General features: G+C 49.9%; 1 protein-coding gene across 3 annotated transcripts in view; it reads right to left on the bottom strand.

The window, feature by feature from the left end:
* Positions 1–2,199: 2,199 nt before the first annotated feature.
* The window catches only part of NR6A1 (nuclear receptor subfamily 6 group A member 1), a 74,000-nt gene continuing 58,462 nt past the window's right edge, over positions 2,200–17,737 (bottom strand). For 2 of the 3 annotated variants that reach the window (XM_064727676.1, XM_064727678.1), the window contains 7 exons: positions 16,795–16,850; positions 15,320–15,477; positions 14,303–14,530; positions 13,393–13,647; positions 9,990–10,111; positions 8,444–8,596; positions 2,200–7,538 (listed from right to left, as the gene is read on the bottom strand). In XM_064727676.1, the coding sequence (XP_064583746.1) occupies positions 7,450–7,538; positions 8,444–8,596; positions 9,990–10,111; positions 13,393–13,647; positions 14,303–14,530; positions 15,320–15,477; positions 16,795–16,850 (1,061 nt within the window). In that variant the 3' untranslated portion in view covers positions 2,200–7,449. The remainder of the gene's footprint in view (positions 7,539–8,443; positions 8,597–9,989; positions 10,112–13,392; positions 13,648–14,302; positions 14,531–15,319; positions 15,478–16,794; positions 16,851–17,737) is intronic. The other variant, XM_064727677.1, reaches the window with a different exon arrangement.

Here is a 17,737-nt window from a genome sequence, read left to right as displayed (position 1 = left end):
GCCCTCGATGGGACCAAGCACTGGCACATCTGTCACCAAAGCTCCCACAGTTGGTTTGGAGTCTCCTGGTCCCGTCTCCTTCCCTCACGGCCGCGGCGCAGCCGGAGCCCGCGGACCCACAACACCCGCGGTGGGCCGCAGTGTGCTTTGGCTCCTTGCTGGTGCTTAGCCTTGATGCTCAGCAAAGCATATCTCCTGCTCGGATTTTATCTCCATCCACTCAGCTTATCGGCGCGGGGCAGCCCTCCTGCCTGCGCCACGTTCCCGGAGCGTGCCTGCAGCAGGTGTGGCCAGCACTACTGTTTGCCAAACACCGCTGCCTGCCCGCAGTCCCTGACTCCAGGGCCCGCGCTGATAATGCGCGTGCGGCGAGGACTCTGGCGATAGCGTTCCCCATGACATTACCTTGTCCCCCGCATTCTTCCGATGCCACACACGCCTGCGCTCGGGGCGCGCGCGGCCCGGCCGTGGCGGCGGGTGCAGATGCTGCGCAGGCAGCGCTGGGAAGTGCTGGTGGTCTCCTCCCGGGGGGACTCATTGACATATCAGTCACATAGTTCTGCATAATTGGGACTTGGATGCAGCCTCTCTTTATGTTTCCTCTTGGAAGTTGCCAACAACATGAAGCACTCCTGGGTCAAAATGACAGCCTTTTGTTTACTATTCCTGCTTATGTGCCTCATTTTCTTCAAGGATAAGAGCTCTTTATAGGAATCTTTATTGTGATGAGGTTAGCAGAGAGAAGGATTTCTCTCCAGCTTTCTCTCTCTCTTTCACAGCTGATTAGCAGGGTCGGCCCATGAGGACAGTGATGTGGAGCACAGACCCAGCATTTGTCTCAGGGTCCCCCCAGCCATGAGGCATCTTCTCCAGCACAGCCCCAACCTGTTGGCCCCCCAGCACCCAGCTGCTCCCCTCCTACTCACGGCAGGCTGCAGGGAGGGGATCCACCACCCAATAAAGGTACTGAAAATCCCAACTCACCCCAGAAGCTTGGACAGGAGCTTACCCAGACCACACACCTCCCCTCCATGGTCTTACCAGCCCACCCATGGTGATGAATATCCTTCATCTGACCTCTGCAGTGGTGACCAACCACATTGAAAGTGTCCACACTTGGCAAACTTAGATGTGAGAGACTTGTGATGGACCAGACAATGGAGACCCACTAGTCTGCTGCACTCAGAAGTCTGGCTTTCTGGTGTGAACTGCAAACAGACTGTGACGGGGAAGGGATGAGGAGAGATGTGGGAGCAGTTGATGACAAGATGGGGAGAGCTCATAATAGACATGGGCAGGGTGGACATCAATGGAGAACTTTCCCCAGCTCTGGAAGAGGCCCCCAGGACCATCCCAGCAGATCTTTCACCCACTGCTGGTCTGCCTGTGCCACTGCAGGGAGGTGACCCAGCTGACCCCACAGCCCTGTCCCAGCCAGTGCCCATGGGGTGACACTCCTGGGAACAGCCACTCCTGTCAAGAGGAAAGCAGCTTACCCTTGAAAGTTACTTGGCGAAGGTCAAGAGTGGGACTGTGACAGAGCAGGCTGACAAACACATCTCCCTAAGTCCTTGGGCCCGATAATGTATGTCCCATGCAATGTTGACACTAGTGATCCACCAAAGATCAGGTTAACAAGTTTGACGTTAGTGACAGCGTGATTTGTTCCGCGCTGGCTCTGAATTCATAGAGCCGCCGGCCTTCGGTGATAAACTATTGCGCCGCGCACGCGGGGCCGCCGCGGCTGTCACCCGCCCGAGCACCGAGATGAAAAGGAAGCAGAGCTCTAATCAAAATACAGTGGTCAGTAGGGGTTGAGCTGAAAATTAAAAGGTGCTGGTACTTTTCCCACTCCAGCCTGGCTTTCCAGCCAGCACGGGCTGAGGGGAGAGGCTGCCTCGTCACCTCTGTGCAGCTCCAGCTTCCTTTGCAGGTGAGGACAAACCTGGCAGCCCACGTGCACAGAGCATCCTCTGCCACCTCCCAGGGAGCCCCACCACTGCTGATCTTCAGTGCCCCTCACTGGGAATAAATCCTGGGTGGCACAGTGCCCTTATCCCAGCTCCCAGCCACAGCAGCAGCCCCAAGGCCTTCCCCACACCCACAGCCCGTTCCAGCAGCACCCAGGGCAAGGGCAGCACCACCCTGAGACAGAGCCACCACCAAAGGGGAAGGCACAAACAGCCTGGAGACACCAGCGGTGCAGAACATTTCACATTTATTAGTTCATACAGCTAAACACTCACTAAACATGCATTCAACACTTATTGGTCACATTTCCACAGGTAGTCAAGTCCCAGAGCGGAGCAGCGGAGCAGGGGCGGGCGGGCTGAGGCGGAGCCGCCGGCAGAAACATTCATTTGGTCGCAGTGTGGGGAGGGGGCAGCTCCCGGTGCCCGTTCCCCTGCGGTGACACGGGGCCAGGCACACCCTGCTGCCCCAGCCCCGGCTCCGAGTGTGCCAATGCTCACCGTGTGCCATGCCGAACATCCTGCTTCCCTGATTTACACAAGGGATTGTGGGAAAAATCAAGGGAGAAACCATCACTGGGAATGTCACCAAGGAGCCAGCAGCTGGCACTGACCCTCTTGGGAACATCCCTCACACCAGCAAGGGGCCGACACAGCAGCAAACTGCCCGCTGCCTCCCCGGGCTGCCCAGGACGGACACACTGCGGGCTCCCAGGTCACACGGGCAGCCTCTGACCAGGACTGAGCTGGAATGGGCACCCACAAAACCCAAACTGTCCCCAGGGAGGGACAGCAGAGCTCAGCCTCAGCACAGGACACAGCAGCGACAGGAGCCAGCCCACGGGAAGGGAAACAACTCCAGCAATCACAGCCCCTGCTCCTCGCCGGCAACAGACACTGGCAGTGTTTAGTTTTTCACACAATCCCTTTGAGATGATAAACAGGATGTCACACGAGGTAGTTTAGTTATGGAAATTGAGTCAATAATGTTATCAACTATTACAAGACATTTTATAAATTGAAAGAAACAATGAATCACAAAAGGCTTTGTTAAGGTTGATCGTCACCTGGTCTCAATTTCTGTTTCTTTTTGCCCTTGGGGGCATTTCTTCCACTGATCCATGTTGCTTCTTTCACAGACTTGTCAGAGGGCAGCTCACAGGAGCTATTTTTAATTTTTTTTTTTTTTTCCAAGGGAAAGACACTGCCTGGATTGGCCTCCCCAGCTTTTTGTGAGGCTGGTTTAAACTCAGATTTGCAGAGTCTGGCTGAGGGTGCTGGGAAGGGGTTTCAGCCCTTCTAACTTTTGCTGACTCTCAGTGCTGGCCCTGTCTGTGGCTGGATGGGGCTGTTTGGACACTCATAGCAGCTATAACCCAATCAGAGTCACACACCAGTGCCCTTCTCAAGCTGACTGTTCCTACAAACACAGTGAGAAAGTTGAACTGATGAAAATTAAGAATTCATAAGCAACAAACAGAGTAAAGAGCACTGTAACTGGCTGCCAGGGACACAATGAGAAATTCCCCTTTTCCATTTTCCATGAACAGTCAAACATTTAGGATGAGGGAATGCAGAAATGGAGCCCCACAGACAGAGCTGGTCCCCAGCTGCTGGCTGGTGCAAGGGCACAGCCTCGTACAGCCCCGTGCACCTTTGGGACGCTCTGCCCACAGCACCATGTCTGAGCCTTCAGCAGGCAAACTTCCCACAGCCAAACCCAGAGTTTTCCCCCCAAAATCCCCATTTGGGGCTCTGTCAGCTCTCCAGGGCCCTCCAGACAAGTCGGGAAAGAAGCAACTGTTGCAACATCAAAACTAGGGTTTCTCTGGGTCACATTTTAAATACTTATCCCTGAGCTTCTGTGCATTGAAACAACACACCGTGAACCCAGAGAAACACCACAGCTTGATACTGATAGCTATGCACTCCCCTCCATTTACACATCATCTACAACTTAAAAATTAGTTTCATACTTTAACTAGTTCCCCAAGTTTCCCCCTTTCTCCTGCCTTTCATGTGGCAGGGATGATTGCCGCTTATTATCCTGAGAAATAACAACATTTTCACAGACACCGAGCTTCACAGCTTCAAATCAAAACCAAGAAAGAAAGAATGAATGGGAAATAGCACATTCACAGGAGAATCTTTTTTTTTTCTTTTTTTTCCTTTTAAAAAACGCAGTAAAGATAAAAGAAATTCAAGTGTTGTTTTCTTTTAAAAAAGTTGGTTTGAAGGACAAGACTCACGCTCCGTCAGCTGAAGTGGCTGTGGGTCTGTGCAGAAGCCTGAGGAGCAAGGGCAGGTCCTGCTGGCGCAGGGGAGGGATCAGGGCAGAGCCTCTTGAGCCTTTGCGTGGCTGGGGACGGGGCCACCAAGGCTTCCCCAGCAATGAGAGCAGCCACACGGAGGGGTCAAGGCTCAGCCCCCGGCACAGCCTGAGCCCAAGGGGAAGAGAACTCACTCACTTTCCAGAAGGTTCTGTGGAGGCCCCGGGTGCAGCCCTGTGAGCGGGACCCTTCCAGCTGCTCCTCAGCAGCCTCCCCTGAGCGCTTTGAATTTATGTCCCAAATCTCTGCTCGGATTAAAAGTAACTCTTCAGCTTTCTATCTGCACAGATGCTTTGAAGGAGAAGAGGGGTCAGCCAGCCAATCTATCTTTCAAATCGGGGATAAAAATTGACTTGTCATGGCAGAAAATTCTACCAAAGACTATTATTGTTGATAGATTTCTCTATGACAGAAGGTCAGATAAGCAAGAGCAGATAGATACCAAAGATAATGAACTTCCCCCTAGTAGCATTAAGCACAAATAAAATATGAGTCCCTGTAAACTGAATGTTACATGAAGAATGGAACAAAAATTCCAACCTTTCCAGGGTGTCCTTCAAACCAAATTCACAAATACATCTACCTAACGTCTCTACATCTCTAGCTACATTCCTACCTTCTCATAATACCTGAGTTTGCAATGCAACACATTCACATTACCCTGTTTAAAAAATACAAGCCATTAGAGGACTTGGTGCAGAAGATATCAGGAATGACTGTCCTGTGATTCCATCTGGTCTGTTTGCTGCTTCCTTACCTGTCAGTTCAGGAAGGATTTTCTACTCCCTATGGCAAATGTGTATTTGGGAACGGATACTGCTGCCAATCAACCGCTGTAAAATTTGCTTTCTACAACAGAAAGTGGAACATTCATGTCTGTTTGTCATCATAACTGAATTTAGGTTTTTGGTTGTTGTTGGTACAGCATTAGTTTTGGGAGGCTATTTTGGAAAACCACAGATTACCCAATAGATTATTTCTGTTGGGTAGCTGGCAACAAGATTACTGCTTTTATGTACACTAATTAAAACACTTATTCATCAACAGATTATAATAATTCAGTAACTGTAGAATAAAATCACTCCTATGCAATTTTAACAATTCCTTGAGTGTATAGAACAGCAAGCCAGAAATAACCCGTAATAAAAAGATCATATCAAGCTATTTGGAAATTAAACTCAAAAGCTGAGAAATACATTCTAACTCACAAACAGATACACTACAATCTTCCCCTGAACACATGAGGTATTGGCTGTATGCAGAAGGCTTTCCTGAGAATACACACAGAAAGTAAATGAGATTTATGGAACCACCTTTGGGTGCGAAGCTCCACCGAGCTGAGCCGCTGCTGTGCCCAGCAGCCGGTACCCGTAACCTCCTGTTTAAATAATGGAAAATGAACAGCTATGGACTTTGAGAAGAGGGAATCGTTGAGCTGGGAGATGCCCCAGCAGGATGGATGCCCGTGCTGAGGCGGCAGCAGGGCCTGGTGTGGTGGGAGCAGGCTGTGCCAAACCCGCAGGGCACAGCAGGGAGGGAGAGAGGGACGACTTTGGGGAATGGGATTCTCCTCCTTCCTGCTCACCATCACATTCACGCACAGCAGCTGCAGCCCTGTGAGCTGTGCTTGCTCTGTGCCACGCAGCTGCCACCAGGGAAAGACAAGGTAGTGACTCGTGCCTCCTGCCCTGAGGGAACAAAAGTTGTTCCCACAAGTATTTTAAAATCAGCATTCAAATACTTATCGAGGAGCCACCTTGCTAAGTGAATGCCAGATTTACATCTAAGGAGGCAGGGAAGGAAATCCAGCCAAGGCTGTCTAGGAGAGTGACAGAGTCTTTGAATATTAATTCCTAATGCAGGAGATGAGATCAAGAGCATCTCATCCAAACGTCCCCATCATGAGCAGGAAATCATGAGATCACTCATGAGAATGCCCAAGTTTAGCTAAACATCAGCACCAAGCAATCACTCAATCAGCTAATCAGCTGTCATTAAACCAGTTCTCCATCCGGAGCTGTGGAGAGCCTGTGAGATTGAAATCCAAGCCTGGCAACACCTAGAACATGACAGGCAACCAAATGTAACAGTAATGTAGTTTTTCCTGGGATTCCATAAGGAACAGAACAGTCCTGGCAGGATCTATCTATGGAACATCCATTCCCTGAGTCCAGCAGAGAAAGCCGTGCCAGAGGACACTGGAGTCCCTCACCCCACTACACAGGCCCCATTTAACTGCTCCCAAAATGGGGATTGCTGCAATGCAGAAGCCTCAGAAGTCAGGTACCATGTTGGAGGAACACATTAACAGGGGCAATCCTGCCTCTTCTCTAAGTAGGCTTTTCCTGCTTTTGTAAACTTAAATGGATTTAAAGGAAGTGATGATAAAGTCCTTGCCATCCTCTAGCAACAGAAGCACCTTTGTGCAATGCCAGGAGCCTGTCCTGAGCTGCAGGAACACAAATTCAGAGGAATTGGCAGGTGTTGTGGCAATAGTAAGAGGGCAGTTGGCCAGGAGGGGCTGGGACAGACCCCCCTGCAGCTCCCCAGACAGCACAGGGCCAGGGAGCCCCTCAGAGCACTGCCATCCCACTGGAAACCTGCATCTGAAAACTGCCAGGGAAAAAGAAACCAGCTGCCTAGACAGACTTCTCCTTCTCCACTCCTGCCTTTTTAAAATTACAGAAAAAGCTTGGCACTTCTCTAGCACCCACTTCTCCAAAGTCGTCCCTTTGGGATAATAACAGCTCTGCCAACATTTGCTCTCTGTGACAAATGCTTTGGATGCAAATCACGGAAAGAGCAGTGCATGAATAGCATCTTCTCCTTGAGGTAGTCTTAGTCATCTCGGTCCCCAGCCCCAAATACAAAAGAACTAACCCTAACAAACACTGTAACATTAAACATCTTCACATTCTGTAAACTGCTGGAGAATGCATCTGCTGCATTCTTACAGAACCATGTGCATCGTGTTGAAGATCATACATTCAACTCTGTCGTGAAATAAATATATAGGAAAACGAGTAAAAAAACAAAAACAAACAAAAAAGATTCTTGCTACGAGGGCAGGGAGGCGCAGTGCCCTGTCTCCTGCCTGGATGGCCTCTGCCCCAGGCTCCGCGCAAGGCACCGGCCGGGGCCAGCTGCGCTCACTCTTTGCTCACGCTCGTCTTGCAGGAATGTAGAACGGCCTTAAAAAGGAGAGGCAGCTGCTCCAGAGGGACATTCACCATTTTTCCTGGTAAGAAAGAAACCAGAATTAGCAGCCACAACTGAATCAGATTTCAGAGACACCTAAGCCAGCAGCACTGGAGACGGTTTTACCTTGAACCTTTCTCAGAAACAGTTAATCATCCTACAGCTACATTAGACATTTGATATGCATTTGGACACAATATGATTTATTTACTGAATAGAAAGCAAAATAAATGGGCAAAGTCAGATCAAAATGATTTCTCCACAATGGAGAAGTATTTATAGAAAGTGGGAAAGGCTAAATCCCATCTCACCTCAAACCCCCTTGTTGATCTCCATGAGTAAATTACAAGAGCTACTCTGAGATTATTATCTAGTTCATTATGACGGAGTAGGATGAAGCATACAGAGCCTTGACACAGGGAGGCAAGCATCTCCCTTTGCCATAACATCCAGGAACAGTTTTAGTAACACCAGGCCTTGGAGATCTAATTAGCAATGCAACTGCAGCTGAGAATTCACCTGAGGGTTTCCGAGGTCCAGATGAGGAACCCTGGGGGTTACACTGATCTGGTTGAACTCTGCTGATCACTTTCTGCTCAGTTCAGGGATCTCCCTAATTCTGATAACTACTCAAATCAGGATTACATCCTTTTGAGACGAAATGCACTCCATCTGGGAGTGAAAGAACAATAAGGGGAGACTGAACAATGCACTTAAAGGGTGCCAGGTTGGAGCAAGGCCCCTCTTCCCCAAGTGGGACTAACCCTGTGCCCACCAGCACCACCAGGACACCTTGCCAAGACTGGATGAGCTCAGGGCAATGGCGTGGGCTTAAAGATGGGCAGAAGCTCTGACAGGAAATGCTCCCACACAAACATCCTCGAGCAAAGCCCACCAGAGTTTCACTGCAGGAAGTTAAGTGTGTTTCAGAAGCACTCGGGTTACCTGCAATGTAGCGGATCTCTGGCAAACACATCATCAAATCTGGGAAGCGGTTTGGCTGGTGGGGGTACTTGTACTCTGTGAAGTCCTGGCAAACGTACCAGTACCGCTTGTTCAGCTGCTCCAGCTGGGAGGCGTTGGTCAGACCCCTGATATCTGCAATGAGAGCAATGAGAACATGACAAACACATCTCAGAAGAGCAGCAGCCTTGCACTTACTGCCACTTCTTCATGACAGACTGGTTTCTGTCACTCTGATCCGGGCCTCTGCTTTGGAGGCTGGCTTCCAGCACCTGGACCAACACTAAAATTCCCATCTCCCCTCCTGCTGTGCCTGCATCACAGATGTGTGTGTCTGGATCCAGGATTTCCCTCCACAAAAGGCTGGAAAGAGAACAGCTAATGTCCTACACTGCTCACCTGCAGCTCAATGAATGCTCTTGGAGAGAACAGCCCCAGCAACCTGAAATCCCTGCCTGGCACAACACAGTCAGGTGTCAGGGTTTGGTCCTCACAGCAGATCAGTGTAACACCTCCTCACACAGGAACACATTGGTTTTAGGTGTATCATCTTGGCTGAGGACAGTGCTCAGCTCTATAATTAAAGATATCATCACATTCCTCCCCATTTGCTTATGGATTATGTCATGGGAGCTTTACAAACTTATCAAGTTCTTATATTTAAATTTCGCTTTGCCAGTGTCAGGCAGCACACACAGAGGAAGAAGGGACAGGCAGGATGTCCCACTGGCAGCGTGAGCAGCAGCACTGGCAGGTCCTGGGAGGACCCAGCACAGCAGCGAGGAAGCTGCGGAGCGGGCTCGGTGCTGGGAGACCATCTGACGGAAGAGGCATTGATCTACTGCCCAAAAGCTGGCTTTTAAAAATAAGTCTCAGGTATTTCACATAAAAAATTGCAAACTTCAACTAAAAATAAAAGAAGACAGGAAGTTAATGAAAATACATTTTGGAAAACAATGGAGACAGCTCGAGAAGTGCATTATCCAGTGTCAGGAAACTGCCCAGGGAAGCAAACCGGAACCTCAGCCCGGCACAGATTGAAGTGTCAGCATTATCTCCCTCTGGAAATGAGCGGGGGAGGAGGGAGCCCGCAGCACATTTTTACAGACTGCAACTATCTTTCACTGTACAAAAGACTTTGGGGACATTTATTTCCAAAATTACAGCTGAACACTATTCACTGAGCATTTGTCTCTGCATGGATTTTGAAATGCCCAGGGTCTTGGAGGAGCCTCAACTGCCAGCTTTAATATGCTATTAATCAACAGGAGGATACAGCCCTTTCCTAGGATGAATTCATGGCCTGCATGTAAATACTTCATTTGTGATTACCTTTCACTGTGAAGAGTCAGATTTAGGTATAGAATCTAAAACGTAGGAACCCAGCTAAGCAACCTAAGGATATATCCTGAATGTAAACACTTTAATGAGTCTGAAAAACTATAAAAAGAGAGGAACCAGTCTTACAAATTCACCCTTTGAGGCATAAAAATGAGCAAGTGTGGCTGGCAGCTCCTGTTTGCCTCACCTTGGTTTAGGAAGTTGATGGCTTTCATGCAGGCGTACTCCTCGTTGCTGACCTTCAGCTGGTTGAACTTGCGAAAGAGGTAGATCAAACGTTCCATCACCTCCATCCCCTCTTCACTGAACCTGCAGGACAGAGATCACATCAGCACACACAGCACACAGCCTGGACAGAGAAGGCATGAAGCTCATTAAAGCAGCTTCAGAGATTTTAACACCTTGCAAGAGAATTTTTTAAAAAGTCATCCAAACTGCCTGAAGTCTGCTGGCACCAAAAATAAGGAGGAAAATGTCTCAGTTAGAAATGCAGAACCATAGAATCATGGAATGATTTGGGTGGAAATTACCTCAAAGCTCATCCAGTCCCATTCCCTTGCCAAGGGCAGGGATACCTTCCACTAGACCATGTTACTCAGAGCCCCATCCTGGCTCACCCAGGGATGGGGAGCCCACAATCTACAGATATTTTTAGGAAAAAACCCTCTCTTGGTGATTCAGTTCACCACCAGCCTGTTCTAATAGCAGAGAAGGTTTCACAGAGGCAGGAATCTGCAGCAAAGCCAGTGACAGAGATGGGCAGCACAGGGCACACTGACGCACAGGGAACACCCCAAAACCTCCTGGAAAATTGCCTGATGGAGATTTTGTGGGTGCAGAACGAGGTCCTCCTGCTAAAGAGGGTGCCACACTTCATCAGGAGAAATACCCCACATGGGCACCATGAAAAAGCCATGGGGAAGGACCAGGCTGGAGTGGGAGGGTGTGGAGGGCTGTGGGTGCCTGCAGGCACCTCCAGACCATCCCACGCCTGCCCAGGGCCAGAACAGCCTCTTGGGAACACATCTCACAGCAAAAACAGCCCGGCTTCAAAGCAGGCACATATTGCAGAAGCACTCAGAAGTGGGACAGAAGTGTTTCGGGAAGCTTCAGCGTGCTCTGGCATTGTGCAGCACAAAGAATAAGAGCACAGCCAGCAAGCCATCTCTGAATAGAACAGAAATAGAACCTTTTTCACAGAATAATACCTTATTTTGGCATGTGTGTTTGTTTACTTCAAAGTTATTTGTAAAATGCATGATGGGGTTTGACCTCTGTGAAGTGAAAACAAGCTGTCTGAACTCCAGGTCAGTTCTTCAAGAAAGTAATATTGTAAGTGATGAAAGCCTTGTCGGCTAATCTAAAGTTGTACAAGTTTTCTTGCTCTCCAGTTGACATTAAAAATCTTGCAGGTGCAAGATTGCAAAGCTCAAGAAGTTAATGAGCACAAAGACCACTCAGTCATCTGTGGGGTTTAATTGTTTTTAGAGCATGCACATTTTTACCAGCCACTCATCACTTCATAAATCCAGGAGAGCTCTTCTCTCATTCCAGCAGTTGAACTGTCTTACTTTTCTGCACATACTTTCCTCCCCCTTTCAAACAAAGCTGTTCTGTTTTTCACAGCCCTATTTCTTCTCGAGGACTGACTCCTCCACACACTTTTCCTCACAGTTTACACCAGGCAAGTTTCTGGCTGGGAGTTGTCGGCATCAGCTGGGGAGGAGGGGGAAGGGAAGCGCTATCAGGAGTGCTGGGGGAGGTCAGGAGTCTATTCATTTCATATTCATCTTCAGAAAAACAGCACAATAAAAGAAAACATTTGATCTAGCAGGCAAACAGAACGTTTAGCCAGTTGTTAGAAGCAATTAAAACAAAGGAGCTGTGGAGCTCATTCTATGCCTTTGTTTGTCACCTATGCTTTAGCACTGCTCTTGTAATTTTGTTAAGAGCAGAAATTAACCCTGAAGTGCCAGACCATCCCTGCTCAGTGACATTTCTCCAACCAGGTGTGAGCTCTAATGAAGTTCCCTTTGCAGTCATTCCTGACCAATGCCAGAGGAGCTGGGGGCTCTTTGAGAACACCCACAAATGGGACACCTCTCCTAAAGGGCCCCTCTCACGTCCAAAGTGACCAGATATCTCATGAGTGCTTTGGACAGGGAGACTGATACCCGTGAGCCATCCCACTGCTGCTGGAGACAGTCAAGCCATGGCTGAAGGACCATGAGGACCAGTGGGAGGGAGCCACACAGCCCCAGTCCCCTCATCTGTGCAGCTCCCGCTAAATGGCTTTGGGTGTGCATTCTCCCAGGTTACTAATGACAATTAATGACACTTGAAAAGCTAAATCACAAGAGGAGACTGCAGAAGCATTCCTCTCCCAAGAACACCTATTTTCATCCATGTGCACAGATCTTCTCTGAAGGACCTTCAAGGCGACCAGCTCTGAATTGCCGGTTTCTGCAGGGCGAGGATTCCTCCTTTGTCTCCTTGTCTTACCTCTCGCTTGTATTTATCACAAACTCAAAATGAAACAAACACTTCTCTTGTGAGGCTCTGACCAGGACAGCAGGAACAAAAGGACAGCTGAATGCAAGAACAAGTGTCATTGTGGTTTTCTATGACCCTCAGTGCTCCTCGCAGGAGCTGCACCAGATGCACGATGAATGGCTGTGCAGAGCAGCGCCGCACAGCAACCTGTCCCAGGAAATGAGACACCTGGGGCCAGCTCCCTGCTCCCACCACGGGCTCAGCCAGCCAGTGCCTCTGCTTGTCACAACAGATGCACAAAGGAGCCCCCAGGAGCCACGAGACACCGCAATGGCCGAGGACCACAGCACTGTTTAAATCTCTGCTCATCAGACATCCCCTGGTGATTCCAGCAGCATCGTGAACCCAGCAGGGGCAGGGAGCAAAGGGCAGGTGTTTACAGGGAGGATGGGCAGCAGTTTCTCTAAAGCCCACCTGTTCTGCCAAAGTATGGTGAGATTGGGACTCTACTACCAAAAGAAGAATCTGTCTGGCACCAAGACTACAAAATAAAATATCCAAACCAAAAAACAACACCCTGACCAACATGATAAATGAAAGGCAGGTTCCTCAGAGCATCAGATAGGCTCTGTACCATGGAAAAAACAAGAGCTAGGTTGCAACATCTTTAAATTTATCTAATCAAAACAATGAAATAGCAATTAATAATGAACACTTTGATAATACAGACAACCAGCTATGTGAACAACCTTTCAACTGGCCCAAAGGGTTTTTAAATAAGGCTTTCTTTGCTGTGTGTCAGGGTTACCCAAAGTGTGGTCAGTTTTACCCTCCTCATAAATGGTGGCTTGTAAGGCTCTGTTGGAGGACAACAGGATTGCTACATGGAACTCAAACCGCCCCACACATCACTGTGCCCTTCCCTGCAGAAGGGAACTGTGATCCAGCACTGACTAACCATGATGTGCTTTCTAAGCCTGGAACAACTGCTCCCTAAAAAACAGAAGAGGAAAACAGCCACAGGTACCGTGACCTGTCCCATGGTGGTCAGAGGACACCTGGCTGTTGGGCTCCCACAGCTCCTCATCCCATCTCACCTGTGCAGCTCGTCGTCAGAGGGAGAGTACTTGGAGGTGACATCTGCAAGGTCACCAAAGATCTGCTTGCTGTAAACAGTGAGCGAGGAGAGCAGGATCAGCTCCTGCCACGTAGAGCTGAGCAGGCAGGTATAGTCCTTGATGGAGAGTTCGCAGAAGAACGGCAGCTTCTTGATCCAGGCAATCTGCCTGAAAAGCAATTCATCCGCCAGACGACACAGCAGCGCAAACAGCTCTGCCTGAGTCACTTTGTACCTGCAGGCACAGTTAGTACAAAGGCAGAAAAACCATTAAAAACATTGAATGACATCATCTGACGGGGAGCTTGGAAACAAGGCAAATGCTAAAGGAATTGGGTGTCACCTGGTGACAGGAGCCACGATGACAGGAGCCTGGGCAGGGGCTGAGGGGAGTCCTCACAGCCCCTGGGGTCACCCACCTGCCCAGCACCCAGAGCATGCCGCCTGGAGCCCCTGCCAGCCCCAGCCCCAGCCAGGCCCATGTACCCCAGCCCCAGCCCCAGCCAGGCCCATGTACCCCAGCCCCATGTACCCCATCCCCTGCCAGCCCCACGCAGCCCAGCCCAGCCCCAGCCCCAGCCAGGCCCATGTACCCCAGCCCCAGCCAGGCCCATGTACCCCATCCCCAGCCCCAGCTCCAGCCCAGCCCCAGCCCCAGCCAGGCCCATGTACCCCATCCCCAGCCCCAGCTCCAGCCCAGCCCCAGCCCCAGCCAGGCCCATGGACCCCAGCCCCAGCCCAGCCCCAGCCCCAGCCCCAGCCCCAGCCAGGCCCATGTACCCCATCCCCAGCCCCAGCTCCAGCCCAGCCCCAGCTCGGCAGGACGGGGCCAGGTTTGCTGCCCACCCCCGTGGCTGTGCCCGCCCCAGGGCTGTCCCTGCCCCACGCACCCGTCCTCGATGAGCATGGGGGTGCTGAGGGGCTCCAGGTCCTCGGCACACAGCAGCTGGCTGATGAGGCCGTGCGACTGCGGCTCCAGGCTGCGCGGCTGCGGCGCCACCAGCGCCGAGTGCGCCGAGTAGCTGAAAAGGTGCGGCAGGTACTGGTAGTGCGTGGACACCGGCGTGCCCAGGTACTGATCCCTGAGTGCAGCGAAGCCGTTCAGCTCCACCGACCTACTGGAGAAGGAAAAGCTCTTCAGTACACCCCCAAGACTCCACCTGGTTCACTGCAGTGGCACATACAGCTCCACCAGAAATGTGAACAGAAATAGGGAAAGCAACTGCTGCACACCCAGCCTGGCTGGGCACTGGTTCCATTTGATGGAGATCTGGGAGCTGCTGCTGAGCTGCCACTCAGAGAGCAAAGCAGAAACCCAAAACCCACCTGTGCCCAGCCTTTCCACCCCAGCCTCCTCACAGGGCCAGAACTTAGCACTGTACATTAAGTACTCGCACAGCCAGAGAACACAAACAAGGCCAAGCTTAAGCTGCCACTGAAAGCAGATGGGATCAGGTCTGAGATTCTTACAGTGTTTGCAATCAAAGGCTGCATCAGGAGGTTTGCACTCACAGCAGCCAATTTTAACATAACACCACCCATTACTAACATAAATGGTTTTGTTTTCAGAATTTGAGCTAAGTGCAGAGAAAGAGCTCATGCAGAATGAGCAATGAAAGGTGATCAAGTTCTTAACATCTGCAGAAAACACAAACAATATAAACCGAGGTACATTTTAAATATAATTGTATGTCAAGATTTCTTCCTTTGCTCACAAACACCTCATTTCCCAGTTCAATTCTTTTCAACCAGTGCCTGTTTGTCTTAGAACACAATCAGAGAGGTAAGAACCTGCTTCATGATCTTGTTTACACAAAGATGCACTCACATGTTTTCCCTACACTGACACCAAGTATCACTCAGGGAAAGAAATCCAAGATTCCTGTAACCAAATTCTTCATTCCCACCTTGAAGATGGAGTAGAAACAGGTGAAGGCTGGTTGCTCTCAGAAACTCCATTTCCAGGGGAACTATGGTCACTGTCTCCGTTGTTGCTCCATGACATGTTTGCCTCTCCCTCAAATTCTTGCCCAGACATAATTCTCTCAATCTCTTCCTCTGATATCTGTCAAATACAGGACACAATGGTTGGGAACAGAAAAGCAGAGCCTCTGTTTGCAAACACCCCCAACAGGGCTGAGCCTCCTGCCCCCCTGCAGCTACCACATCCTACCCCTGCATTTAACAACACACAGGGAAAATTCTATTTACAGGTGATCGCGGTGACCTCCAGCAGCACCGTTCAAGCGAGGGCAGCACAGCAGACAGGAACTGACACGTGAGGAGATGATGTCAGATGGGCATGGCAAGGAGCTGTAAATCAGCCACTGTCACACCCTGAGAAACCTGGCAGTAATTGAGGCCAGGGCATCGGGAACATCACTCAGGACTGGCAGGGGGAATGGCAAACAGGAGGTGGGGCAGGCTCTGGTTTGATAAAGCAATCAAGAGAGGCAAGGTGACACATATAAAATCAGTCAGGAAAACATTTACAGGGAGACAGAGCTCCTTATTTTCCTCCAGATAAGAACCAGGTGGCACCTGAAGTACCAATTGAGCATCTAATACTTAAGTTCTAGAGAGTAACATACACAAAGCTAAAATAGAGTAAAAAAATTTTTACATTGAGTTCACTGTAATAAAAAGTTTCAAGAAAGTGTTGGGCATGCTCCTTGAGGAATGTTCCACCACTAATGGGGAAAATACAACAAAAATTTAGAGGCTTTTTTTTTTTTTTAATTTTGTGTGTGTTTTTTTAAATTCTGTGTATGTTCCTTAATGTGAACACAGGAAACAGGTTTGTGTGGTTGCAGGCTGTGTCTGACACCATCCAGCAGGGCAGAGTTTGCTTGGCTCCTCACACTTTGGGCTGGGCTGAGGGCTCCTTCCCAGGCACTCAGACCCACAGAAATTGCTTTCAGTGTTATTTCTATTTTGCTAAAATAAACACTAAACTTTTAAAAGACCTCTCTTCCAGGAGCAAGCTGGAAATGGCCATCATTCCTCAGGCTGTGGCACAAGCTGCTGTGCTGAATTCCCTCTCTCTTTACAAGGCATCTCTGCACAAGCTGGGCCATCAATCAGACAGACATTTACTGGTGCCCTGCTTGCCACAGCTGAAGGGATTGCAGCAGGCAGATGAGATTTACTGGGAGTCAGGGAGGGACAGACGTCCTTGTGTGGCTCACAAAGGACAGGGTGCAGCGAGCCTGTCCGTGTGTCCGGGCAGCACCCAGCTCCATTTACCATCTACAGCTCCTGACGTGTTCCTGACAGAGCCAGAGCCTGCCACACCATCAGGAGGCACGGCCAGGGGTGATGGAGGCTCAGCCCAGGACACCAAAGCTGAAGGGAACCACGAGGGACAGCCACACGTGCTCACCTGGACAGGTCCAATGCTTTTGTTTCTGCCTCCTGGCATGCCATCCTCCCTGATTGCTGAAAGATACAACCAAACCTTAGTGAGGAACCCTACTGCAGGGTATTAAGCAGATACCTATTTATGTTGAAAGAAGTTTTTATACCTTAAAAGATTCATTTTTTTCATTAAAGAAGTTTACAGAGAAACCTCCAGTGCTTCAGCAGCACACAGGATGGTTCTCTCCCCAAAAGGCACAGACACATCCATAGGGCTACAAGCATTACTCAAGGATTTTAGCTTCTTCATGTGCTCCTTGACTGACAGGTAATGAGGAAATAGCAATCCCTTATCACAAATAATTTCTGCATAATTTGAGAAGTGGAACAGGGTAAGGAACCCTATCTGACCCTTGGAAATAACCCAGAGAATGCCCAGGACTGCTGGAAAATGAGATGTGAGACCAGCACGACCAACTCCACCACCCACAGCCCCGTGGAGCACCAGAGAGACACCCCCAGAGCAGCCACCAGCACAGACACACAGCACTGCACTGCTGGATTACAACCCTGCTGTGCCTTCAGAGGGTCCCATCTCCTACAGCCACCACAGAAAACGGAGGGGAGATGTCTGACCCTGCTGCCTGCTTGCAAAGCTGCTGTTTAAACCTCAAGTTACCACCCCGAGCTGCACAGCTGCATTTCAGAGGGGCAGCCTCATTTCTCAGCTGCATTTTTAAGGCTCTTTAATCAATTTCCAGGGAGCTGCAGTGAAACCCAGCTAAGGGGATAAACCTGGAGCAGTTTCTGTACCTTGCCCTTCCCTCTGTCTGTCTCTGCAGAGGCAGTGGCAGCCCTGCTCCGTGTCCCCCCTCCCAGGCTGGTCCCTGTTTATCAGGGCCTGATCTCTTTCCCACCATGACCTGGCCAGGCTTGGCAGGAGGCTCTGCCCAGCTGCACGGTGACCT

This window comes from Zonotrichia leucophrys, chromosome 17, assembly GCF_028769735.1.
Source record: "Zonotrichia leucophrys gambelii isolate GWCS_2022_RI chromosome 17, RI_Zleu_2.0, whole genome shotgun sequence".
Classification (NCBI taxonomy): Eukaryota; Metazoa; Chordata; class Aves; order Passeriformes; family Passerellidae; genus Zonotrichia; species Zonotrichia leucophrys.
Note: the sequence above shows the minus strand (reverse complement) of the source record. Positions and strands in the feature narration are given on the sequence as shown.